The sequence below is a fragment of the Vanellus vanellus genome, assembly GCF_965231255.1.
Source record: "Vanellus vanellus genome assembly, chromosome: 3".
Classification (NCBI taxonomy): domain Eukaryota; kingdom Metazoa; phylum Chordata; class Aves; order Charadriiformes; family Charadriidae; genus Vanellus; species Vanellus vanellus.
The window spans coordinates 32,868,907-32,892,802 of record NC_138907.1 but is presented as its reverse complement, the minus strand read 5'-3'; the positions used below and the strand labels follow the sequence as shown (position 1 = coordinate 32,892,802).

The 23,896-nt window shown below is 37.3% G+C and overlaps 1 protein-coding gene across 1 annotated transcript in view; it reads left to right on the top strand.

Annotated features, from left to right (window-relative positions):
• Window positions 1-23,896, top strand: part of BABAM2 (BRISC and BRCA1 A complex member 2) — a 178,726-nt gene that overhangs the window by 10,784 nt on the left and 144,046 nt on the right. The window contains exon 3 of the mRNA XM_082481405.1: window positions 11,553-11,629. Coding sequence (XP_082337531.1) covers window positions 11,553-11,629 — 77 coding nt within the window. The remainder of the gene's footprint in view (window positions 1-11,552; window positions 11,630-23,896) is intronic.

Below are 23,896 nucleotides of genomic sequence, written 5' to 3'. Positions count from 1 at the left end.
TCTTCTGACTGATGGAGAAATGAATTTTCATGACTGTTCAGGTAACTCTGTCCAGCACTGAATTTGAAGTGTAGGTTTAATATCTCAAATTCAACTGGAAACAGAATAACCACACCAATGCAATGCTGTGCCTGAGCTATTTGGATCTGTTTCTTGAGATACTTAGCTTAGGCATTTACTTGGCACTGCGTTTGCACACTCTGACATACCTTGAAGCAACTATTATCTAACTGGAAGTGAGCATCTGAAAAGAATACTTAGAGTTGTATGTATAAGTGATCAGAGTTTTGTTTGCTCTTGAAATTGATATTTTTATTGAATTGATAGATTTGAAAAGATATTGAAGATACTGAATTCAGTCCTTGAGGTACAGGTAAACCTCCTAAGTAAATATGTTCCCTTTTGTCAACTTTTAGTTATTTTCTCTTTCCTGAGAGAAGGGAATTGATATGTCTGAGGCAAACCACTCTGCAGTGTAGGCCACAGGTTCTTTTCTTTGTAATCTGTGGTTGGAAAGAATAAAATTAGACCACTAGGACTGAGTATTTTTATTATCATACTTGTTGCTCTGTTTTGGATGGTCAGTTCTTTGTTCGATAGAAAAACTTGTTTGGATTATTCTTGTTTATACTTAAGGTTACCAATGACCTTTCAAAATATCTCCCACTTTACATTATTTCTTTTCTACCTCTTTTTCCTCTAGAACGTTGGTTTCAATCTCTTGAGCAAAAGTTAGTTTACAATTTGTTGTGCACTTCAGCCATGGATTATTTTTTTTTTTGTTGGGGCGGAATAATACAATGTTTCATTTTCTTTGTTAATAATTCTTCTGTAATGAGAATTTTTTTGAATTAATAGATAGTTGACTATCTGTCCTTTTTTTTAGGCTGCCATAAATCTTGGTCACGTGCCTTAACTTAAACCTTATAAAAGTGATATGATTTCAGGCCAACTGCAAACCATTTACAGGCAGTGAAGACACTTAAAAGGAACCATTTCCTTGGAGATTTCAAGTGGTATATCTTCCATGTGACTTCTGATGTTTTAGTTCTAACCTGTTGCACATAGGCGAAATTCAGTTTTATTAGATAGATGCAGGAGGGAGGAGAACTTGAGGGTGTAGGTGAGGTCTTGGTAGTGGCATAAAGAAAAGTCAAGGCATTTGTAGTGAGCTGGGGACTCAGTTATAGGAACTTTGGACAGACTGGGCTCTCTGTTCACTGGTATCAAAAGGTGACTTTGCTCATGAGTAGTCTCGTCCTTGCAGGAAGTCCTGCTTGTCCTTCTGTGCCTGTGAAGCTGCTAAGGAATAAGCCAGGTCTAGCTCCCACTGTGATGCTGTGAGAAAACAGTAAACTGGATTGTGAGGGCAAGAACAGGTATTTGCAGGTGAGAAGAGGATTTTTTGACTGTCACCAAGAAGTGGGTACATGGAACTGCTTTCTTTAGGTATAGTTAGATGTGACCATAGGGAGAGAGATGACTGATTTTATACATTATGCTGTAGCCTTGAAAATAGTATTAGCACAACTGAGGTGGCTATGAACTGGGAATTAATGTGAGAATGAGAAGTTAGAGGAACATAAAGAGAGATGAGAGGTTCTTGAGGCAGGCTTTCTGCAGAAAATGTAACATGCAGCCATGTGGGGCTTGCTTTCTCCAGGTGCAGTTCCACAGGGTGATCTGTTATAATTTTGTATATGATGAGGATTTTCCTGTCTTTTTAGTCTGTTGCATATCTGTACTGCTGTAATTAATCTCAAATAATGTTAGAAGTAGAACTACTGATACTTTTATTCATAGTATCATAGAATCATTTAGGTTGGAAAGGACCTTTAATAAGATCATAGAGCCCAACCACTAACCTAACACTTCCAAGTCCACCACTAAACCATGTCCCTAAGTGCCACATCTACACATCTTCTAAATACTTCCAGGGATGGTGACTCAACCACTTCCCTGGGCAGCCTGTTCCAATGCTTAATAACCCTTTCTGTGAAGACATTTTTCCTAATCTCAAATCTAAACCTCTCCTGGCACAACTTGAGGCCATTTCCTCTTGTTCTATCACCTGTTACTAGCGAGAAGATACTGAACCCCACCTTGCTACAGCCTCCTTTCGAGTAGTTGTAGAGAGCAATAAGATCTCCCCTCAGTCTCCTCTTCTCCAGGCTAAACAACCCCAGTTCCCTCAGCTGCTGCTTGTGAGACTTGTTCTCCAGACCCCTCACCAGCTTTGTAGCCCTTCTCTGGACACGCTTCAGCACCTCAATGTCTCTCGTGTATTGATAAGCCCAAAACTGAACACAATATGTGAGGTGTGACCTCACCAGTGTTGAGTACAGCACGACAATCACTTCCTGAGTCCTGCTCACCACACTATTTCGGATACAGGCCAGGATGTCGTTGGTCTTCTTGGCCACTGCCGGCTCATATTCAGCCTGCTGTCCACCAACACCCCCAGGTCCTTTTTCACCAGGCAGCTTTCCAGCCACTCTTCCCCAAGCCTGTAGAGTTGCATGGGGTTGTTGTGACCCAAGTGCAGGACCCAGCACTTGGCTTCTTTGAACCTCATAATATTGGCCTCAGCCCATCAATCCAGCCTGCCCAGATCCCTCTGTAGAGCCATCCTACCCTCAAGCACATCAACACTCCTGCCCTATTTGGTGTCATCTGCAAACTTACTGCACTTGATCCCCTTGACCAGGTCGTTGATGAAGATATTGAACAGAACCGTCCCCAGTACTGAGCCCTGGAGAACACCACTTGTGACCGGCTGACAGTTGGATTTAAATCTGTTCACCACAACCCCTTGGGCCCGGCCATCCAGCCAGTTTTTTACCCAGTGAAGCATACGCCCATCCAAGCCATGAGCAGCCAGGTTTTCCAGGAGAATGCTGTGGGAAGCGGTGTCATCTTTTCATAAGCTTTCTTCTGTGTCTCCAATATTTTATATGAATATACACAATTTGAAATTACTCTTTTGAATGTATGTGCAACTGAAAGCTATGGAGTTATGTTCAAAATGTGGTGATTCTTGCTTAGTCTAACTTTTATATCCAAAGAACGGAATTCATGGTTGTTGCATTAACATAAATTTCTTCTGAGACTTTGTAAGATTAAGAAATCAAATAATTAGAGATCTGTGACCAGAAAGCTCTAAAAATATGCAATTAGAAGAAAACTTTAAAAGAAAATGTGAAAAGACATAGGGTCACTGGACCCCTTCTTGTATTCTTTAGTTAGTTTGTTAAAGGGGGAAAATACGTAAACATGGACTATGCTTTTAGTACGTATGTTTTTTTCCTGATACCAATTCATTGCATTTTCCAATAAACTAAACAGTTCTATGGTGTGAAATAAATTATTTTGAAAATAAGTTGGGAGTCTTTACGGCTACTACAGGCGGTATTGGGAGTAATGCTAAATGACTTATTAAAACTTATGCTTGTAATAGCTTAGCTTTTGTGAATTTCTGCATGAATATGCTCTTTCTGTGAACAGTGAAAGGATCTGAAACTCCAGGTGGTAGACTGTAATTTCATACTTGGCAAAGAATAGTTCTCTTTTCGAGTAATCTAAAAGCAAAAATGTTCCTTCTCTGATTTTTTTTTTTTTTTCTTCAGAAATTGAATTCACATTAGTGAACAGTAGAAGTAGAACATGAGAGATTAGTAGGTTCTAACCCATTACAAAGTAATACATATTCTAATGGCAGTTGTGAAAATATGAAACAGAACTTTGAATCTGTTAGGAAGGAAAGGAGATGAAGTAAATCCAAAGGGTACAGCTGCCACTCCCTCATACCTTTCTCTAAAACTTTACTTATGAGTTACAAGGATTTGGGGTACAGCTGGTCTTACAGTATAATGAAGCAGTAGTGCCTTTTCCTTGCCTGAACGTGTGACAGAAAGATAGCTTATGATACTGTGAATTCACTAGTTTATTTGCTAAAACATAGTCTACTGGAGCATGCATTGCAACTGTTACCCCATTGCACTTTTTTTGTTCTGTTCATTTTTCAGTCACTCCTTCATTAAAGTTTCCATTTTCTATTTCTGTTTTATTCTTTTGGGGAGAATTTGTGCGATGTGTAGTTTTTAAAGGGAGTTAAGGCAATTACCTGTATGTATAAAAGATCTTGCTTACAAAGGTAATCAATTTGATTATAATAGATGTTTCTAAAGCATGTTTGTAAAGCATGTTTTGTTGAAAAGTTGCCTTTGCCAGTTGTTAATTATTTTTTCTTAATTAGGTCCTTGACACCCAATAATAATGAGCTCCCACCATAAACTGTAGGGATTTTACAAAAGGAAACTTTTGAGATATAGTCTATTTTTCAGAGCTGTTTTTTCAAGTACACTTGCAAGTGTATTAGATGTGGTGCTGTTTATCAGCTCTGTTGCTACCTTTTTGTGGTGGCCCTTTCCAACCCATCCTGCTATTGTGATTGGAAAAGAGCAGTTCTGAAATGAGCTTTCCTAGGCCAGATGAACAGGGAGTTTGTGATGCTAAAAAAAAATAAAAATCACAATTGTGTGAGGTTCGCATGCGCTTTCATTTAATGTAGAAGTTCTCTGAGATGATTTCAAGTATACATATGTGTGTGTTTCCTCTGTTTCCCTCATAGAGACTGGTCTGAATGTCTGCCTCCAGCAGAGACAGCTATACTTTGGGAGATTGCAGGACACCTGCCACGGGAAGGAGATTTGCAGCTCTAAAAGCAGGCCTAGAGCTTTCCCCACCTACAACATCTGCTTTGGCAAACTCTCACTTATATTAAATAAATCTACATTTTCCGTTAACATACAGCTGCTATATTTGTTTTACTAATGGCAGTAGTCATTAGATGCTTTTGTATAGTGTTTCTAGTGAAAGCAGGTTGCTGGGAGCTGAATTAATTTTAAATAGTTATTTGAACTTTACTTTTTAAAAAATGCAAATCTGCCTTTGGGTGCAGAAGGGAAGTGAAGGGTTGTTTGCCTAGGGTATGTGTTCTGCCTCGCACGCCAGTCCTTTCTAAAAGTTCCGATTAGTACGATGAACTTCATACAAGAAAACATAAATATGTACCTAAAGGAAAATCAGCACTTACAGTAGAGGAAGGTTTTGTTGGGAATATAGTTGACATATCTGTAGGCACCTTGGAATTTCCTAGTTGATAACTATGGACTGAAATGCTGTTGCAGTTGTGGAATATCATCCATACTAACAGGATTCAAACCCAACATCATCATCTGTATTGAAATACCAAAAGTAGTCTTTGTGTGTATAGTTTAATTTTATACTAAGTTTGAAGAAACCAGCTAGGGTACAACTGAGTTTTATGAAAACAGGGGGTTTATGTGTTGGAAAGTTCTTTGGAATAATGATGAATTGACTTTCAGATTTTAGTATTTTAATTAAAATATGTATGTAAGTAGTGATCACTCTAAATGTAGCTGGATTTTTATTTCCTGAAAGCAGTGTTGTGTGTCTTTATCTTTTAAGTTCAGCTCCCTCTCTCATATGTGTAATACATATGTCTGTATAAAGAAGGGGAACAGAAGATGAAAATTGGTTGACTAGACTCTCCGTCCCTTTTCAAAGTTTGCCTGATTGACAGAATTTTGTTTGGATCTGTTGGTTTTCAGCAGCAGCTGCTCAGTACTCTTGTGTATTTGCAGGCCTCTGAGAGCCTGTAAAGCTTTGTGCACTGTTGCAGGGAGCTGCACTATGATACAGGTTTTAACCATCAGCGTTGGCTCTCTAAAATGTGATTTTCACCATTTTTCTGTTCCCTGATCCTTGCAAGAAACCTGTTACCTGCTGGCTTTCCTTCCACTCTCCTCCCCCTCCATACACTGTAATTATTCTTAATGCCTCTGTAGATGACTTACCCATCTGTTGTGAATCTGCAATTAATTCTTAATTAAATGGGATGAAATACTGTGTCTTCAAGGAACACTGGAGCAGATTTCCATCTACAAAAATGAGAAGAAAGAAGAATCTAAAGGCATCGACTAAGGCTGTTCTACTTGAGTTTAACATTGACGTGTTTTTCTTGGCAAATGTCACAATAAGAGTTTAGGGTAGAGTTTTGAGTTTGCTGCCTCTTGTTAGTTACAAAGGATTTACCTGTCTTTGCCCCTGAATTATATTTGACTCTTGCTGACAAAACCTTCAGCCTCTCAACCCCTGACTGCATTGTGTTTTGTCATTGCTAAAATAATACTGATTTTCTTCTTTAGCCCTTGGAACTTGATCTCCTTTTTCCCTAACAGCATCTTTATATGACACAAATAGGAGCGATTAGAGACATATACTAGGTATTTTGGAGCTGGAAAAGGTTGGGAATACAGCTAGGGGTCATAACTTCCTTCGTGGTGTTGCTCTTTTTATTTGTGTGTGTTGGTTTTTAGCAGCACTTGCCATCAGCATATCTCTAATGCTGTGTGAAGCCTTTTTTGCTTTTACATCAACAGCCTGGTGAACAAAAAAAGTTGTCTGTTATCAAAAATTACTCATTCTCAAGAACAGCAAGTGTAACAGCCTAAGCTTTATGAAATTAAAGAAGCTTTTGCATCTCTGGTTATTCAGGTTAGGCAATCTTAATTGTTTCAAGTTCCTGAAATTACAGTGGCTAAAATTAGGCGAATTTTTCTTTGCTATTGTACAGTAAAATTCACTGATAATTTGTCTTCAGATAATAAAGGTGTTAAAGCTTCTGTATGGTCTAAGAACACATTGCATACCTTTTTAAATCAAGAATTTGATAGTCATCAAATAAATCTGACATGAGTATTGGGGCATATGCCTTTACCACAAATTAAAAAAGAAGAAATAAAAAGTAGATTGTATATTTTTCAGTAGAGTTATTGTACTTCTGTGGGTATTTCTGGATGTTTGCTGTGGATTTATAAGGTTCCAAGCAGTAGATTTTTAGGAGTGGTATAAATAATAAGGCTCAGACTGGAATTTGGGGATTTAAAGAGGTGGGTCTGAGGGGGGTGTTGGTGGTTTTGTTTGTGTGGTTTTTTTTTTTGTTTGTTTTTTTTTTTTTTAAGTTCTTTGCATAGAATAACCAGTCATCCCCAGACTTGAAGGATTAAGGTGGTAAACACTTGGGTTTGTGTTTCATTGTGACTCCTTCGGCTGTCACAGAACTTATTTTTGGATAAGATCTTACCAGAGCCCAAATGATTTAAAACTGCTTGTCTTGGAAATACTTTCAAGTGATGGTTGTAGAAGACTAGTTGATAGGAAGACTGTGTTGAAATCTAGGGCTATCACAGTCCTCCTTATCATCATAGCTTCAATCCTGGAAAATATCAAAGTGGCTCAGAAGGAAAGGGAATATTTATTTTTTTTAGCTTAAACGAAACAGAAGAGTCAATTGAACAGAATAGTCAATTACAAATGCTTTGGTATAAGAGAAAACCTTGGTGTTAAGCTCAGCTAGAACTGCCTTTCTAGAGGCTTTTTGAATACTCTGGGAACGATTAATTTTGCAGAAAAATACCTTCTACTATACCTATCGTTATAGGCTGATGCCTTATGCCAAGCAGCAAAACTGAGTGACTTTCCTGATTTTATTTTTTTTCCTTTTCTCTTTTTTCTCTTGGATAATCTTTCCTGTTTCCTTTTGTGGCTGGTAAAGAATTCTGAACACTTCTAAGTAAGCATCTGGTGCTGACAATGGCTTTTTCTTTGAATAAGAACTGGGTTAGTTTATGTGTGTTTTATTTGCTGTGAAAGGAACCTTTTCTCAACAGGTCACAGACAATCCCAACTGTAAGATGCATCAAACACTCAACAAAGGAATGTTCTACTTGTCTCCTACTTGGATTACCTATTTCATAAGGATGTAATGTATCTCAAATCAAGTTTAAACTGCTGTATTTGTGTAAGGAACTTAGCTAAAATCTGCTGAGAAAGAGAAGAGTTTGTATTTAGCAATGGTTTCTCGTATACTCGATTCTATCTACCAGATTCCAACGGTAGGTCTCAGCACAGGTCCTGTGAATAAGGGAGTATGATTTTAAGTGATACATTCAAGGATATTCCTTTGTCCCAGAAACTTGTCAAATTGATGATTCTTTGATATTTGAGTAGGGAAACCATAGTGGGTGATCTTGTAGTATAGCATTAATCATCTTATGAAGACTAATTCATGTTGCTGCTCTGAGCATCAGAGCATTAATTCTTGCTTCTGTGGCTTTCCTATGTAAAATATTGACTGTTTAGATGAAGATATGCAAACCGGTGTAATATTTTTCCATGAATAAAGAGGGAGATAGCAGATCCATTCATCATGAGATGGAGTCAACTTCTGAAATTAATTTTCAACACCAATACTGTTTTGTCAATTCCCTGTGAAGATAGCACAACAAATAATCTTTAGAAGACCTTGTTTCAAGTCATTCCTTGTCAGTGTGACTTTTGTGTGCAACACATTAAGTAAAAGAATCAGCAAATGTAAAATCTTACATTTTGGAGAAGATAGGGGCCAAGTTTCTGGGTTGGGCACACTTGTAATTATGAGAGGTTCTGTGTGTTAAGGAAATTCAAGCAGGAGGTGTCCATAGCTAAGCCATTATCTGTGCCTTTCTGTGGAAATAAAGTTAAACATAGACTACTAGATGTACTAAAGTTTTGATTTGCCTTAGGAGTTTTCTTCTTTTACTGTTTATACTAAAAAGTAACTTCTGCCTTTCAAATGGACATATGAAAGATTTTTGCTTGGTTGCTCAGCCTGTTGCAGTTGTTGAAGTCTCTTGCACAGCCTAGCCAGAGTAATTTGGCAAAAGAAAAAAAAAAAAGACTGTGAATACTGTCTCTTTCCATTACTTCTAGACTAGTAAAATTAAAAACATTTCTAGTGGAATATAATAATATAGGATAAATACTTAGTATTGCTTTTAGGGACAGTTACCATTAAATCAGGCTTTTATTTTAATGTTAAAGAGTATTATATTTTCCCTAAGTATTTCCAAATGGCCCACTGTGCTAAAAGAAAAGATTGTAGGGCATTTGCAGGATCAGAAATTTTTGTGTCTGTTTAAAAGCTAACAACAATGTTATTTTGATGGTATTTGAGAAATGTGCCTCAGACTGTGACCTGTGATACTTTGAAAGAAACTTCCATTAAATATTAACTGATGTTGCAGAGATATTCTGGAACTTGAAAAGGATTTTTTGAGTTGGTTTTTATTTTGTATGCTTCAGAGAACTGTCCTTCTATGTAATGTAAGCCTTAGAAATTACTTGAAATTAGATAATAATACTTTCATGTCTGTAGTTGTTAAATTCATCCACATCCATTAAAACACTCTAACAATGGGCACTCCGGTTTTGCTGTTCTCACCTATTAAAAAAAATGCATCTTTGAAAAAATTATATTCTCTTGTTTCTGTTGCACTGGAGCTCCAATCTTTCATATTCTCAAACTGATTTTACTCCCGGCGTGGGTGGTGATTCTTATGGTTCTTGCTAAGCCCTACCTATATGTAATTAAAGAAACGGTAGTACAGACCATTAAATCAAAATGTTTTTCAGCTCTGGTCCTGTCGTCCAGCATTCTGTGTTCCCGTTCATGTCGGCATCATTGGCAGATTTAATAAACATAATCTCTTTTCCATCATCAATCTTTCAATGAAATGCAAAGTCGTATTCTACCAGAAGAAAAGCCAGTCAGTGCATTCTTCCTGGATGAAGCAAGATGTGAACTAATCTTTTTTGAAACTTGCTTTCCAGTCAGCTCTGCACACATCTGATAGTAGTTGTATCTAAATTATGTTTCTGTAGATTGTTTTGCATGGTGCTCTCACAAGACATTGTAAAAACCTTTCTAAAGTGAAGATAGGATGTGTGTTGCTTCCCTTTTATTTGCAAGGAGTTATCTAAATTCTGTAATGATACTGAAAAAATGTAGTGTATTCGTGAATCAATGTAGGTTGTTAATTGCATCTGTGTTAGATTCTAGCTGCACACAAGAGGTTTGCTTGTTTTCTGCTATTTTTGTGGAAACTTCATTTAAGTTAATTGATCTGTAATTCTGTGGTTGCTTCTTTTTGATTAAGATTACATTAAGATACATGTGGGCACAAATTTGATTAAATAGTAAACGTAACTCAGTGAATAAAAACAATCTGAAGTTAGTGCATGTGGTTTCCTTAACTTGCAAGTGTGAAGAAAAAAAAGACTGTAGAGCCAACATCTGAGAGAAATGGCTCTCTGAAGCAAGTATGTGAGTGAGAATTAACATTGCCCCGTTTGCCCTGATGCCTCTTGTGCAGTTAAGACAGGTAGAGCCGCGGGGGTTACTGTGTTGTTTCTTATAAGGCAGGATCTGAATTTTTGTACTTTCTGGCCTACCCATCTTTTTGCTTTTGGCTGTGTGTATGGCCCAGTAAGTGTGTCTTTTGTTTCATTATATGGTCAGTGGTTTGTATTAGGGCTCTACCAGTGACCTGAAATATAAGCTTAGGCAAGTTATTTTACCTTTGTTTACCTTTGTCTACCTTCTTTTCACTGATGGTTTTATCCAGAGTTGGCCAGTCTTTAGCTCTGAGCTTTACGTGGCTTGCTACGCATGTAGCCTTTGTGCTGGGGCTATAAACAGTTCTCAATGATATTAGGCTGTCAAGAAGACTTCTGGGTTATCAGGATCCCTAGGTATGGAAAGCCATGGACTGCTGAGGCCTGCCAGTATTTTTGCTACTGGGACCAGTATACCCACCAGCCCACAGCGATGAGAGCTCCAGGGACCATTCCCATCAGTGAAACAATTTGTGTCACTGTTTCTCCTTTTGCAGTTGAGATTTATGGTTCTTCATTATGCAGAGGTTTTGGTACATGACTTAAAATGTGTGAAAAATTTGGTCATCTCTGGCGTAGACACTAAACAGGTTTTCAGTGAGTTTTGTGTTCATAAAATGCTCACTCATCACTGTGAGACCCAACTGCTGTTGCGATGTTCCAGCTAAGCAGGAGATACGAAATAGTCACAGATCATGCTTAGTTGTCATAACCTCAAATACCTGATTCCAAAACTTGTTCCGCCTGGAGGCTTACTGTGAGACTTTTCCACAAGGGAAAAATTAAAGGTTAAAACAGGTAAAAATGACTGAATGTTTATGTACTGAGATTCATCCCAGGTATCTTCATGGGAGAGACAGGGAGCATGTAACCCTGCTGCTGTGGCATAGGTAAAGAGTTGTCACCTGCAAAATTGTATACAAAATAGAGAATTTGATGGCTTTGACTAATTGATATTATTCTAATAACGCTCTGAAACCATGGCATTTTGTGTGTGTATTTTCTGTGTTAAAATGGGAAAGTAAGTTCGCGCAGATCCTTAAGTTTCTCATGCTGTCGTGAGAACTGCTGATCAAAAGAGAATGGGCCTCCTGCATCTTTCCCACCTTTTCTTCTTTCTCAGAATCATAAGGATAAGTATTTCTAGTATTCACATCTTTACTATGTCAGTCATTTGTACCCTGTAGAGTAATGTTGGCGTCTGCTAGCATCTGTAACTACTTAGCACACTTTTCTCTCATCTTCATTTTTAGGTGTACATCCTTGACCCCTGGACCTAGCTGTGATCGGTTTAAGCTACATATCCCTTATGCTGGAGAAACACTCAAATGTAAGTTAAAAACTATTGTTGCTACATCTTGGCCTTTCTTTCAGTAACAGTGTTCTATATCACGTTAAGTTTTCCAGTGTGTCTAATTCTATGAGTTCTGAGATAGCCGTTTGTTGTTTTTTCTTAAAGCTTCAACTCAAAGAACGTGCAACTGTATCAATATCTAATTTTTAAGAGAATTTTACAGCCTTCCTTGATATTACAAATTTGAAAACAAGTCCTAAAAGCAAAAAGTCACAAATCCCCCCTCAATATTTCTAATAAAATGTTATAACTAAGACAATCTCATGACCATTTTTAGACTAACTTATGATTTGTATTTGCTTTGTTGTTTCTTTTTTTCTCTTTTGGGAAGAATTCTTTATTAAGCTCCAATAAAAGAACTAAGTCTGTTCTTTTATGAGGTATCTCTAAACATTAACTGGTATAATTGACCAGCTTAGACAAATGTGACTTTGGTTTTTCTGATTTAGTGGTGTGGTTAAATCCTCCTTACCCTTGGAGGATCTGTAGGTAGCTGGCTCATTTGTCCACTCTTCAGTTAATCTGTTTTTTGGTGCAAAGACTTAGAATAAAATTTGCTTTTGTATGTTTTAAGAACATAAAATATAGTTTTCTAAACATGACTTGCTGATAGTCTGCATATGAAAAATGGTAGTGTTGTTTTTTGTCTTTAACAACTGAAATATGAGAGAGGATGAAGAATTTCAGATAAAGTAAAATTTAAAGCTTGGCAGTTTTAGACTTAGGGCAGCACTGGTGAAACCACATCTGGAGTACTGTGCCCAGTTCTGGTCTCCCTAGTAAGGGACCCTCTCAGAAAGGCATGGACCAGCAAAAGACCTCAAAACAACTGAGGGACTGGAGCATCTGTTGTACAAGGAGAGGCCAAGAGAGCTGGGGCTTCTCAAGAAGAGAAGGCTCAGGTCAAGTCTTATCAGTGTGTATAAATACCTGCTGGGGGGAATGAAGAAGATGGAGCCAGGCTCCTGTCAGTGGTTGTCACTGGAAGGAAACGGTCACAAATTGAAATACAGACGATTCCATTTAAGTGTAATAAAAGAACTTTTTTGCAAGGGTGGCCAAACAATGGAAATGGTTGCACACAGAGCTTGTGTAGCTCATGTATCTCCATCCTTGGAAATATTCAAAACCCAATTGGACATGACCCTTAGCAATCTGCTGTTGTTGACCCTTCTCTGAGCCAAGGGGTTGGACTAGGCAGTCTTCAGAGGTGCTGTCCAACCTCAGCTGTCCTGTCAGTCTGTGAAAATGTGCCATCTGGAGGAGCAAGTACTTAATGTGAACAGAAATGTGAAATATTTAAGACTTACTGCTTTGATAGTATCCATTTACACTACATCATACACATGCTATAGCTCTCTAACATTTTAAATATTAAGAATGTTGTTGTATTCCTTCTGTAGTCATTTTTCTTGGCATCAAGTAGTGCACTGGAAGCCCTTCTCCTTTATGAACAGAAATCAACGCAGTTAAACTTCGGATAATTAGAAGTACTTTAAAGCTTCCATTTGGCACTTAGAATGAAAGTTGTCTTTCCCAGAATTTGGTCTGGAAGTTTGCTCATGTATTCAAGAGAGGAGCTAGGCTTATGTATTGGTCTACTGTGACTATTTTATCTATTCTAAAAGTACAAAATCATGGCTCAACAGGCTTACTAATCATTCTTTTTCAAAATATAAAAATGGAATATTAAGTCTTAGCTAGAAATTAAGAAAAAAAGATGTGGCTATGGATTTATTCAGAATTTTCAGTAAGTAATGGCCATATTATATGAAGCCAACTACCCTACTAAGTAGAATTTTTGTCCTTATTTGAACTTTTTTTTTTTTTTTAAGAAAAGTGATATTGTGTAGCAGACTCAACCTGTTAGGTCTTGATGTGCTCTGCAATGTGTAGTAGATTCTACTTGAGACTTGTTTGATGACTAAAATCAAGATGCAGTGAAAAGAAGCTTTATTGGATGACATTGCTTTAGAGAATGCTATCATATTTTCTATCAGACTGTAGTAACTCTCATTTATCACCATGCAGGACACTGTTATTACATTCTGAGAGCTTTAAGTCTTTACTTGTTTTAAGTAGAGGGTAGAATTGTTCCTGATTCATAAAGGAAAGTTAGTAGATTAAAATGCCCATATGCAAAGACATAGGCACACATACTATACTAGTATACTAAATGGCTGTAGTCCAGTTAAAGTACCTAGAAATATGATTATGGACTATGCATTAAATTTCAATATTGAGAAATCAGCTTTTTCTTCCCCTCTTCCCCCGCCCCCAGTTCTTATATTTTGAATATCACATAAGCAATTAAACAAAACAACTATAATGCAACTGCTCTTCACCTTCACAAAATCCAAACCACATTTTAACTGTGCTATATATTTCAACGTGACAAACTGAAAGTGCTGTGAACAATTGTATCTTTTCCAAAGGCACCTAATAATAGCAGTGAATTCAAGTAATAATAATAATCCTCTGCATTTCAGCATTACATTTTTGAAAATGCTGTACATCTTTCAGGCTCACAGCATGGGGAATAAATAGTGAAGCAAGCAGATTCAAGAAAGCTTTAATAATTCTGTATTTAGATCTGTAATGATGGCAGGGGAAGACGACCATGGTGTGCAACCAGAGATTTGTAGATGCTTTGTTGTAGGCTGTTGCTAGATATGTTATCTTTCAGGGGCAGAATATTTCTGCAAAGGAAAGTTGCGAAATCTGCCAGAATAAAAAGATTGGCTGAAAATGTTCAGGATCTCCAGTGTATGGTCTTCATTATGTGGTGCCCAATACAGGCTGAAGTGTGTAGTTCCTTTGTGGTTTGCGTTACATCCTCTTTGCAACAGATCAGATCTTTGCATATCATCAATCATAACCGCTGCCACTGCACAAATACCCTAGTATGAATCCTAGGGTGTTGAAAACTGTTGGTATGCTACTTTAGAGAAGTATAACCGCATAGTCACAGTCCTGTTTTCCAAAAGACCAGGAAGTTCGCTGTTTTTTTAGAAAGGGGAAAGAAAGCATGCTTGCAGGCAAGGCAGTGGCTGACTACCTGTAGTGTAAAATAATTGTTTTGTTAGCTTCAGTAAGATCAAACATCCTGTGAGTTAAGAGTGGCTTTTTTTGGTAATTTTAAGACATTTGGGGATCTTATCAATGCTTATAAATACTCAAAGGGAGGGTGCCAGGTAGATGGGAACAGTCTTTTTTCAGTGGTGCCCAGTGATAGAACAAAAGGTAAAACGGGCACAAACTTGAACATAGGAAGTTCCATCTAAACCTGAGGAGCAACTTCTTTCCTTTGAGGGTGGCAGAGCACTGGAACAGGCTGCCCAGAGAGGTGGTGGAGTCTCCCACTCTGGAGACATTCAAAAGCTGCCTGGATGCCATCCTGTGCAACCTGCTGTAGGTGACCCGGCTCTGTCAGGGGGGTTAGACTAGATGATCTCCAGAGGTCCCTTCCAACCCTGACCATTCAGTGATTCTTGAGATCCAGTTAGCTACTTATTTGTGTTTTTTTCAAATGTCTTGTTCACCTTACTCTTGCATGTATTCTGAGCTGCTGAACAGTTACTCATCTCTAGCCGGGAACCTTGGAGACCTTGGAGATGTCCACTATTTTATACTGGAGAAAATATTATGTCAATGTTGGAGATTTGTTTGTCATACTAATCACACTTCAGAAATTTTTAAATGGTGCTTTCAGAGAGCTACTTTTACTTTATTTTCTTCTGTAAGGGAAACCATAAATTTTGTGCTTTCATGGTCAGAATGGTTGGAAAACTTGTGCCTACTCTTGCTAGACTGTCAATTAAAATCTGAGACAGCTGTATTGTTTTTATTAGTTCATCCAGCACTCAATGCTGCTACGTTAAACTCGGTGATTTTCTTTGTATTTGAATTTTTCAAAGCTCTTAGTAGGAGTTTTAACTCCAAGAAAACTGACTGTAATATCCTGTAAGAGGTTGAATCTGTGTACCAAGGACCAAACTTATTGTAAGCAGAGCTGTCCTGTATTGCTAACTGGACAGCCATATCTGCTGTGAAAAGTTTGTTATCCTTTCTGGGAGAAGTATTTGTGTATTTGAGGTGAAGTCTTTTGTAATTCTTGCAGACATATTGGTCTTCCTTGCTAAAACATCAAGGCAGATGTCCTAGAAATTGTTAGGATAAGCGGAGTTATCAGCTGTAATAGTCTTTGTAGAATAATATTAATAATTAAAATACACCATTAAGAATCAATTTCTTGGTCATGGCAATTTTGTTTCAGCAAACCATGGAATCTCTTGGTTATGGTTTTATATTTTCACTCAGGCTTTCGCTGCTTCTTGTTACTAAGAGAGCCTGACTCTTATTGTTTTTTGCCTGTGCTCCTCACATTTTCTTTTTCAGGCACTGATGCCTCCCTCCCTCTCTGTCCTTGAGTGCTGTCATCTGGAATTTCACGGTGATTAAACAATGTGTTGCCCTTGCGATGCTACTGTTCTCTGTAGCCTCTTGAACTCTAGTATTTTCATCTTCTGTCTGATTTTCACTGTTTTTATGTGAGTGGATTGCAGCTCTGGCTCCTACTGCCACCACTTTGGTTTCCTTGATCCTGAAGAAGATTTCTTTTGTCTCATTTGAAGCTTAGTTTTTCTTTTTTTTCTTCTGATTTCTGTTTCTTATTTTCCTACTCTTTTCAGTTATAGGCTTTAGAGGGGGAAATCGCAGTTTTGCAGCCTAACTATCTAAGAATATTGCCCACAATATACTGTACAGAATTTAATCTGCTTTTATTCCTGTGATGAAATTCTTTCAGTAAGTTCATCTAGTCTTCCTGTGGCTTTCTACTTTGGAAAGTAATTAGAAAGAAACAAAATTATAAATATGAAGAAGAGCTTGACCTCCTTGTTGCCCTTTTAAAAGCTGCTTAGCAAATTTGTTTGCTAAACACCTGTTTATTGTGCCAATAAGAAAGTGTAAAAATGATTTTACAAGTTATTGTAAGATTTAAGATTCTTATAACTAGGTTGCTGCAATGCGTGTGTGCATTAGGTTATTTCTGTGCACCATTAGTTTTTTTCACACCGGTTGTGGTTTAGTTGAGGCTCTTATGGGAAAGACTTTCTGGTTGCTGTAATTCAGATTGTACTTAGGTGATCTCATTACCTATATGGTAAGTGTCTTTTGCTGGGTCATGCAGAGTACCAAAGAATTTTCTGGGCAATGTTTTCTGAAGTTTTGCTGAGTCTTGCTTGACATGGCAGGAGTAATCAATCTTGTTCCTTCAGTAACCTCTTGGTTATCTAATGAATGTGCCTAATGGGAAATGTGAAGACAGAGTCTAATCTTTTTATTATATTTATTTCTTCTTAGAATCCAAAGTTAACAACAATATTTTACCCTTTTAAATAACCACTTTCCTCTCACTTAGGTTGTTTGGGTTTTTGTTTGGCACTTTTCCTTATGTTCTGGGCTTCCCTTGAGCAAGTAAACGACAGGTTTTACAGGTATAAGTCTTAAATAATATATTTCTGCATCAAGAAAAGTGACCTTACAAGTGTCTATGTACAAGTGTGAACTTACAGAGGTTTAAAAGATTTTAGGTTAGGCCTCCACTTTGGTATTACCGTATGGCCTTCCTGCTTTGCTCTTTCCTCCTGTCTGTTCCTGTTTGGGCTGCAGTTACTGGTGGTGGTTTACAGTCTATTTGCTTGAATGTATTTGTCCTTCACTTTAGCCTTTCCTTTTCTTACCTACCCAGTGTCTCTGTTATAACTTCTCTAGTGTTGCCTGCCTTTAATTTCTGCCAATATATTATCCTCTCTTGTATTATATGTTATTCTCATCTTTGCCCTCTTCAATTCTGATACTAAAATTTCTGAGAAAGTTCTCCGGCTACAGAAGTGCAAGTAACTAAGATTGTCCTGCTGTCTTCTTGTTCAGCTTGGGATCCAGCTCATTTACTTCATTTTTGCAGGTTTGCTCACTTTACAATGGAACATAATTTCTCTTTCTGTATGCAGTCTTACACGTCTTTTTTTTTTTTTCTTCTACAGCAGCATTTGTCAACTGACGTTAAAGAAAATAAGAAAAACATATCTGCAATCCTTTGCCCAAGAACCAAACAACCATACTGCAAATACTTCCTATGTCTTTTTTCTTTTATTGGAAAAGTGTGACTTGATTCACTTGCCTAACTATAGGTGTCTTAACTCTGAGGTTCCCTAGGGTATCTTGCTTAGCCTTTTCAGCTGCTGACCCAAAGGACACCTATCTCTTTGAAAATCCTTGTGTCATAGCTGCCATAAGCGTGCCCTGAGGCATTTCAAATGACACTAAACAACTTGGTTAAACTGAACCACCCTCATGGAGGCTGAGTCTTTTGCCTCTTTGCATGTAACGGAGTAGCTAGGATTTCTTCTCGAGTGTCACAGAGGTAGGGTTTTTTATGCAATCAAATGCCTTTTTTCAAATTATTTCTCCATTAAGAGGTGTCTTTAATGTTTAATACTGACTTTGCCTTTCCTTTTCTGATACCTTGATTTGCATGTGAAGGCAGAAATAAAGCTGAAAAGCTGGCTTCTTGCTACCAGATGTTGTCTTTAAGAGTCAGGACTTCTGCTAAACAGCCTGTAAAAAGTTGAAGCTACACTTGGTTTACTGTAATAGGATTATTGTTTATTGTCAGGTGTACAAAGGTCTCACAGTATTCCCAGACACCATTTGAGTGTAGTTGTCCTCCCCTATGGGCAGAAGTCCTGCTTCAACAGATAGTTTTAAGAGGAGCTTCTGAAGTTTAATTATCCTCCTCTGCTTGAGAGAAGAATAGCCTGGCAGCAGCAACACCACAGCCAAAAGAGAATCACTCGTATATCTTCTTCCAGTAGTAGTTTTATATTTACCAAAATTGTATTGTCATTTCAGGAACCATATCTTTCTTGCCAACTAATTAATAACACTCTTCAGGTAGTGTATTACTATATTTGACTAAAAGCCTGGAGAGCAAAAATCTTTAGGGTGGAATTCAGTGACAAGTCAGCAAGTCTGCATTTAGTTTATTTAAATCCTTTCAAACTGCTGACTACGCTGACTTAGTATCTTGGTTGCAGATTGTAGTGAATTACTGCTTATTTTTGTACCTGTAAAGATAATTAACAGTGGCTGGTTTAGGTAGAATTTGTTTATAGACGGAACTGATCAGTGTTTTTTCTCGACAATTTGTGTGGCTACTAGAAGAGATTGGTTAGCATTCTGAATGGATGAATAATATAATTCTACTATCTTTTTCTTTTTAATATTCAACAAGAGCAGCTTCTTTATTTTCCCAAAACTGATTCTGCACAAAGGATTGGTTACTTGCTTCAACACTGTTCCCTGTTATCTATGAATGCATTTCATGATCGAGTTGCATTTGGATTTGTTGTTTCTTACAAGTCAAATGGGTTGATCTCCTTCCTTTGATGAATTCCATTCAGATTGGTTTTATTCCAGGCTGCAGTGGACACACATGTTTATTCTACATCCTTAGTGCTGACTTAGAAATTCTTGGCATCAGAAAAAGCTGAACTATATAGATATCCTTTCAAAAGTAGAGTTTAGGAAGTTAACTGATACGTTGCTTCCTAATTTTGCGGCCTTTAGGTAATGAGGGATGTTAATGCTGTGGCGCTCTCAGTATAATATCTTTCAGTACTACCAAATTTACAGTAAGGTTAAAAAAAAGAAAGAAAAATACCCCGAAAAGGAAGTTATCAGGAGGGGAAAAACTATATATATATGATAGGCCAGTGGAAAGCAACTGTAAGAATTTAAGAAATTTCTCAGTTTCAGAGTTATACCTGCCTTGCTTGTCGTTAAATCCTTACCGCTTTGTTAGACTTGGTTATGCACTTTGATATATGAGAAAAGAACAGTGTTTGTGTGTGCATGTGTGTTAAAAGAAATGATAAATTTAAGTATCAATATTTCTATCTTTTTGTCTATTGGCAGCGTATTAACTTTTCTTTTGAAACCCTGTAAAGTAAAATATTTCAAAATTTAATGCTGTTTGCCTGAGGAAAGAAAAGGAAGAGAAAGTAATATTTTTGGATAATGAAAAGCAAAAGATATATAATACACCCTTTTCCTTCTAAATTTATCTTTGACTCCATGGCTTTAACTTTATCTAAGTAATTTTAAATTCTGTAGTAGTATTTAATTGGAAATGAAATTCCACTGAAGTAATTATTGGGCAGTATATCTACAGAAATAAGATAAATATGGTCTGAGTGTGAAGGTCTTGCTTGCCTTGTTCTTACACTGGAATGGTCAATAGTGCTGTGGAACGCCACACAGTTTGCTTTCTGTCAAGGGAATAAGGGCCAACAGAGTCAAAACATATGAGGAACTACATACCCGTGCTGGAGATGCAATGAAAAGGGTATTTGTTTGATTAGGGCAAGAAGGGGAGAGAATGCAGAAGTACTTTGATTTTTTTTTTTTTTTTTTTTTTTGGTGGTTTTGCTTTTGAAATTGAAATGGTAACCATTCTCAGACTCTAATTTTGCAAATGGCTTTATTGGTTGAAAATTTTATGTTATTACCCCAGCACAATTATATTTGAAGAGGGTAAGCCACAGGTGATATCATGTAAGTTATTAAATAAAGTAGTTTTTTAAAAAAAAGATATTTCTACTAGGTCAGGACAAACTGGTAGCTTGTGATTCAAAATATTTAACGCCTTATATTTTGTAAGCTCACTGCAGAGAATAGTTTTAATACTTACGTGAAGTAAAACCAGATTTGCTGTTGCATTGGCCATTGTGATTGTTTAAACATGTTTTATTTGAGTGTAAAGAAGCATTTTTTATTTATGGTGTATTTTTGTTGAGAATATATAATTTATGACAATAGCTCATGCTCGTAGTTGCGAATAGGGCAAACTGATTCCTTGGTACCTAAGCTTTCTAGAGTCAAAGGTGTTACTTTTTCTGTCCTTGTATAGTAAATTAAGCAAGGCATAAGAGAAAATATATGGAAGGAGAGAGGATGGAGCAGAAAAGTTACAGAGGCCAGGGTGAATGTCTAGCATAGTTCAAAAAAAGGTTCTTTTTTCTTTCCTTTTAACAACTGTGTGAATGTCTTTGGATTTATAGCAGAAATGAGACTTACTAGAATAAGATTTGGCTGAGGGGATGCTTTTTTTCCTTTCCAAATACATGAAAAAATTATTCTAAGGTCAGATCTTATCATCCTCAATAGTAAGATGTTGTATTTAACTGACTGACTGAAAACCACTGATGATAGAGAAGCACTGCTCTTTTCTAAATGTTTACATTGAACTGGAAACACCATTTTGTTTTGCACTTTTTTTTGTCTTTATTGTCACCCAGCCTTTGTGAGGTTTGACTGTATCAGAATAAATTAGGGTTTACATTTGCATGGTACTGTAGGAAATAGAGTGTTAATTATTCATTAAATTATATATTTCTGGTTTAGTTAGAAAATAAGGAAAATAGCATGGGTTTTTAGGTTCCATGGGGTTGTAAAATGTTTTGAGTATGGTCTCGGCACTAGTGTTTTGTGATTGTATGATTAACAGGCACTGAAATAATAGTTTTATTTATTTTGAAACATAGAGAACCCTTCAGCCATACTATATATATATAGCCTTTTGGAAAATTACTACAATATAGGAAAAATAATCTTGGAATATACATTGTCTTTAATGCTGATATATTGGCTGTCAAAATGACTTTTACCAAAGGGACTTGGGATTTTGGATTTGAAGCATGTTTACCCTGGGCAAGTAGAAGCAAGTGTAAGTAATAGTAACAGAAAATCAAATATCACAACGTTACTTTTTACTCTGGATTCTCTCCCTTGTACTGAATAGTTCTGTGATATCAGTAGGTCATGAAAACTTTTTAAACCAAAATGTCTGCATCGTTGATTACTCACTGTGGGTAAGGAGTGATATGCCACTAACATTCAGTGGAAGAGCGGGTGTGGTAGGTACTGAAGAGCTACGAGCATGTGAGAGAGGCAATAGATTGGTTTGGCCAGCTGCAATTGGGACATTCCTGACCTCAGCGTGGCCACACATCACACCTGAGTGGTCAAAGAGGATACCACCCCCAGCTGCTGCCCCTGTCCCACAGCAGGAATCACTGCATTGGATATGGAGGGGACCCGAACCCCAAATTGTAAAAGTTTACTGCCTATGATGTTAAACTAATAATGCCAATTCTAATTTACTGTCATACTTGAGCACTGCATATGATGATGTTCTGGTAGCTTCTGTGAGTTCTCTTCACTTCATGTTGCTGTAGAACTGAAAACACAGAGAGGAAAAAGAGTTTGGACTTGCTTGAACCTTCACATTGCACCTACTATCACAGCCTGCCTGAGGTTCACCCGTTAATGTGGAGCTTGCAGAGGTGAATACAGTTTATTGCCTATCTCACTACTATAAACAGAGTCTTGGAGCCACCTCATGATGTAAGGTTCTGTAATAGCTTTTTACTGATCAAATATGGAGGTATAACACAAAAATATGCAGTTATTTTGATCCTTCTTTTATTCTAAGTAGCCTTTTGTATTATCTATGTAGTTGGTGCGCAGCTCCTAGTGAGCTGAGTTGTAGCTATGTGTATTTTATTTCATCAACTTTCTTAAAGCAGGAATGCAGAGAAAGAAAAGCATGCAACTGGCAATGGCAATATGAAAAGTTTATGGTAAATGAGCGGCTTAGCATCACATAAGAACATGGCAAAAACACAGATATAATTCTTTCCTTCAGAGTAACATTGGGCTACCTAAGTCACAGGTCAAGCTTTTACATTGTACTGTGTTCTGAGTTATTCATAACACACCTCTTTATCTATGAAGCAAAGCTCAATCTAAAAATGCCTTTTAAGGTGCTATTTCCTTCAACGCATAACCTCAAGAGTTGCCTGCCCTGTATGTAGAAATCGGCGAGGTTGTTGTAAAGAGTCATACATGACTTTTTAATTGCAGTAAATACGAAAAAAAGGGTTGAGTTATAGTGGCATAGGAACTATCTTGTCTAGTAAACATCAACTTTTCTGAATTCTTCATTGCTGTATTACAGTTTAAGCAGTCCAGTAATTATTTTCTCTTACTTAATATAGGTGCATTTCCTGTTGTAATTTTATGCATTTTCTCTAGGATTCGTTTTATGCATACTGTGTTGATATTTTAACTGGCAGACCTCTACTTTTTCCTGCTTACTGTACTTAACGTGTGCTCCTGACATTTGTGAAAGGAAGGTAGGGGTGCAGACAAGAGGAACCCACACTGTCCTCTACCGAGTCGTATGATCAGTGAGTTCATGATTTGGAGAGATACTGTAGAGCATACCTACCCCAGACTGGCCGTTGACTTCTTGGTCATGAGCCCTCAGCCTCTGCAGATTAATCTTTACAGCATACTTGCTTGCAGCTAGAGCCAAGATAAGTTTACAGAATATTAGCAATTAAAACTGTTGTGTTGAATGTCTTGAGACGGTGACATCACTGAGCCAGCGATGTGGCTTTGTAAGATTTGTTCATCTAATGCTTTTCTCCAGTTGTGCATTCATAATTGTTGAAGAAATAAAAAGTGGTTTAACTTTCTCTGAACAGAATTGTTTGCAAGGCTTACCACACTGGTTTTATTTTGCTGTATAGATTTTACACAAGTGGTAACACGTAGTAGGTACTGACTTCTTTCTTCTAATGCCTGCTACTTCACAAAACTGCTTTATGCAAAAGCTTGGAGTTATTCTTTCATCTCTTCATAAGGAGGAGAGAAAGATTGGGAGGTAGAGAAGTAATGCTAGATACTTTTTTTTTTTTTTTTGAATGGTGGGTGTGCTTTTACGAGCTCACATGCAGATGACCACCTCTTGACCTATATGAACTCTGAAGTATGTTTAGTAGTAAAATAATACAACCCAAATTTCTTTAGGTAGTCAGCCATCAGTAATTAATTGTATATCTTATGACACTGGCAAATGAGAACTCAGTGCCAAGCTGTGATGAAGTTTTATATTTTTAGTTAATTTTAGTCTCTCCATTTAAATGTGTAATACTGCGTTTCTCTTGGCCAGAATTTGGATAGTTGGAATGGTTCCTATTGAACTGTGTATTATTCTTTCTAAGAGTTGGGGGTGGCGAGGAGAAGAGGGAGTAAGTGCTACTAAGTTTTAAAAGCTCCAGTATTTTGAAAATCCTGATCTTAGTAGTTTGCATTTGACTTCAACTTAATATG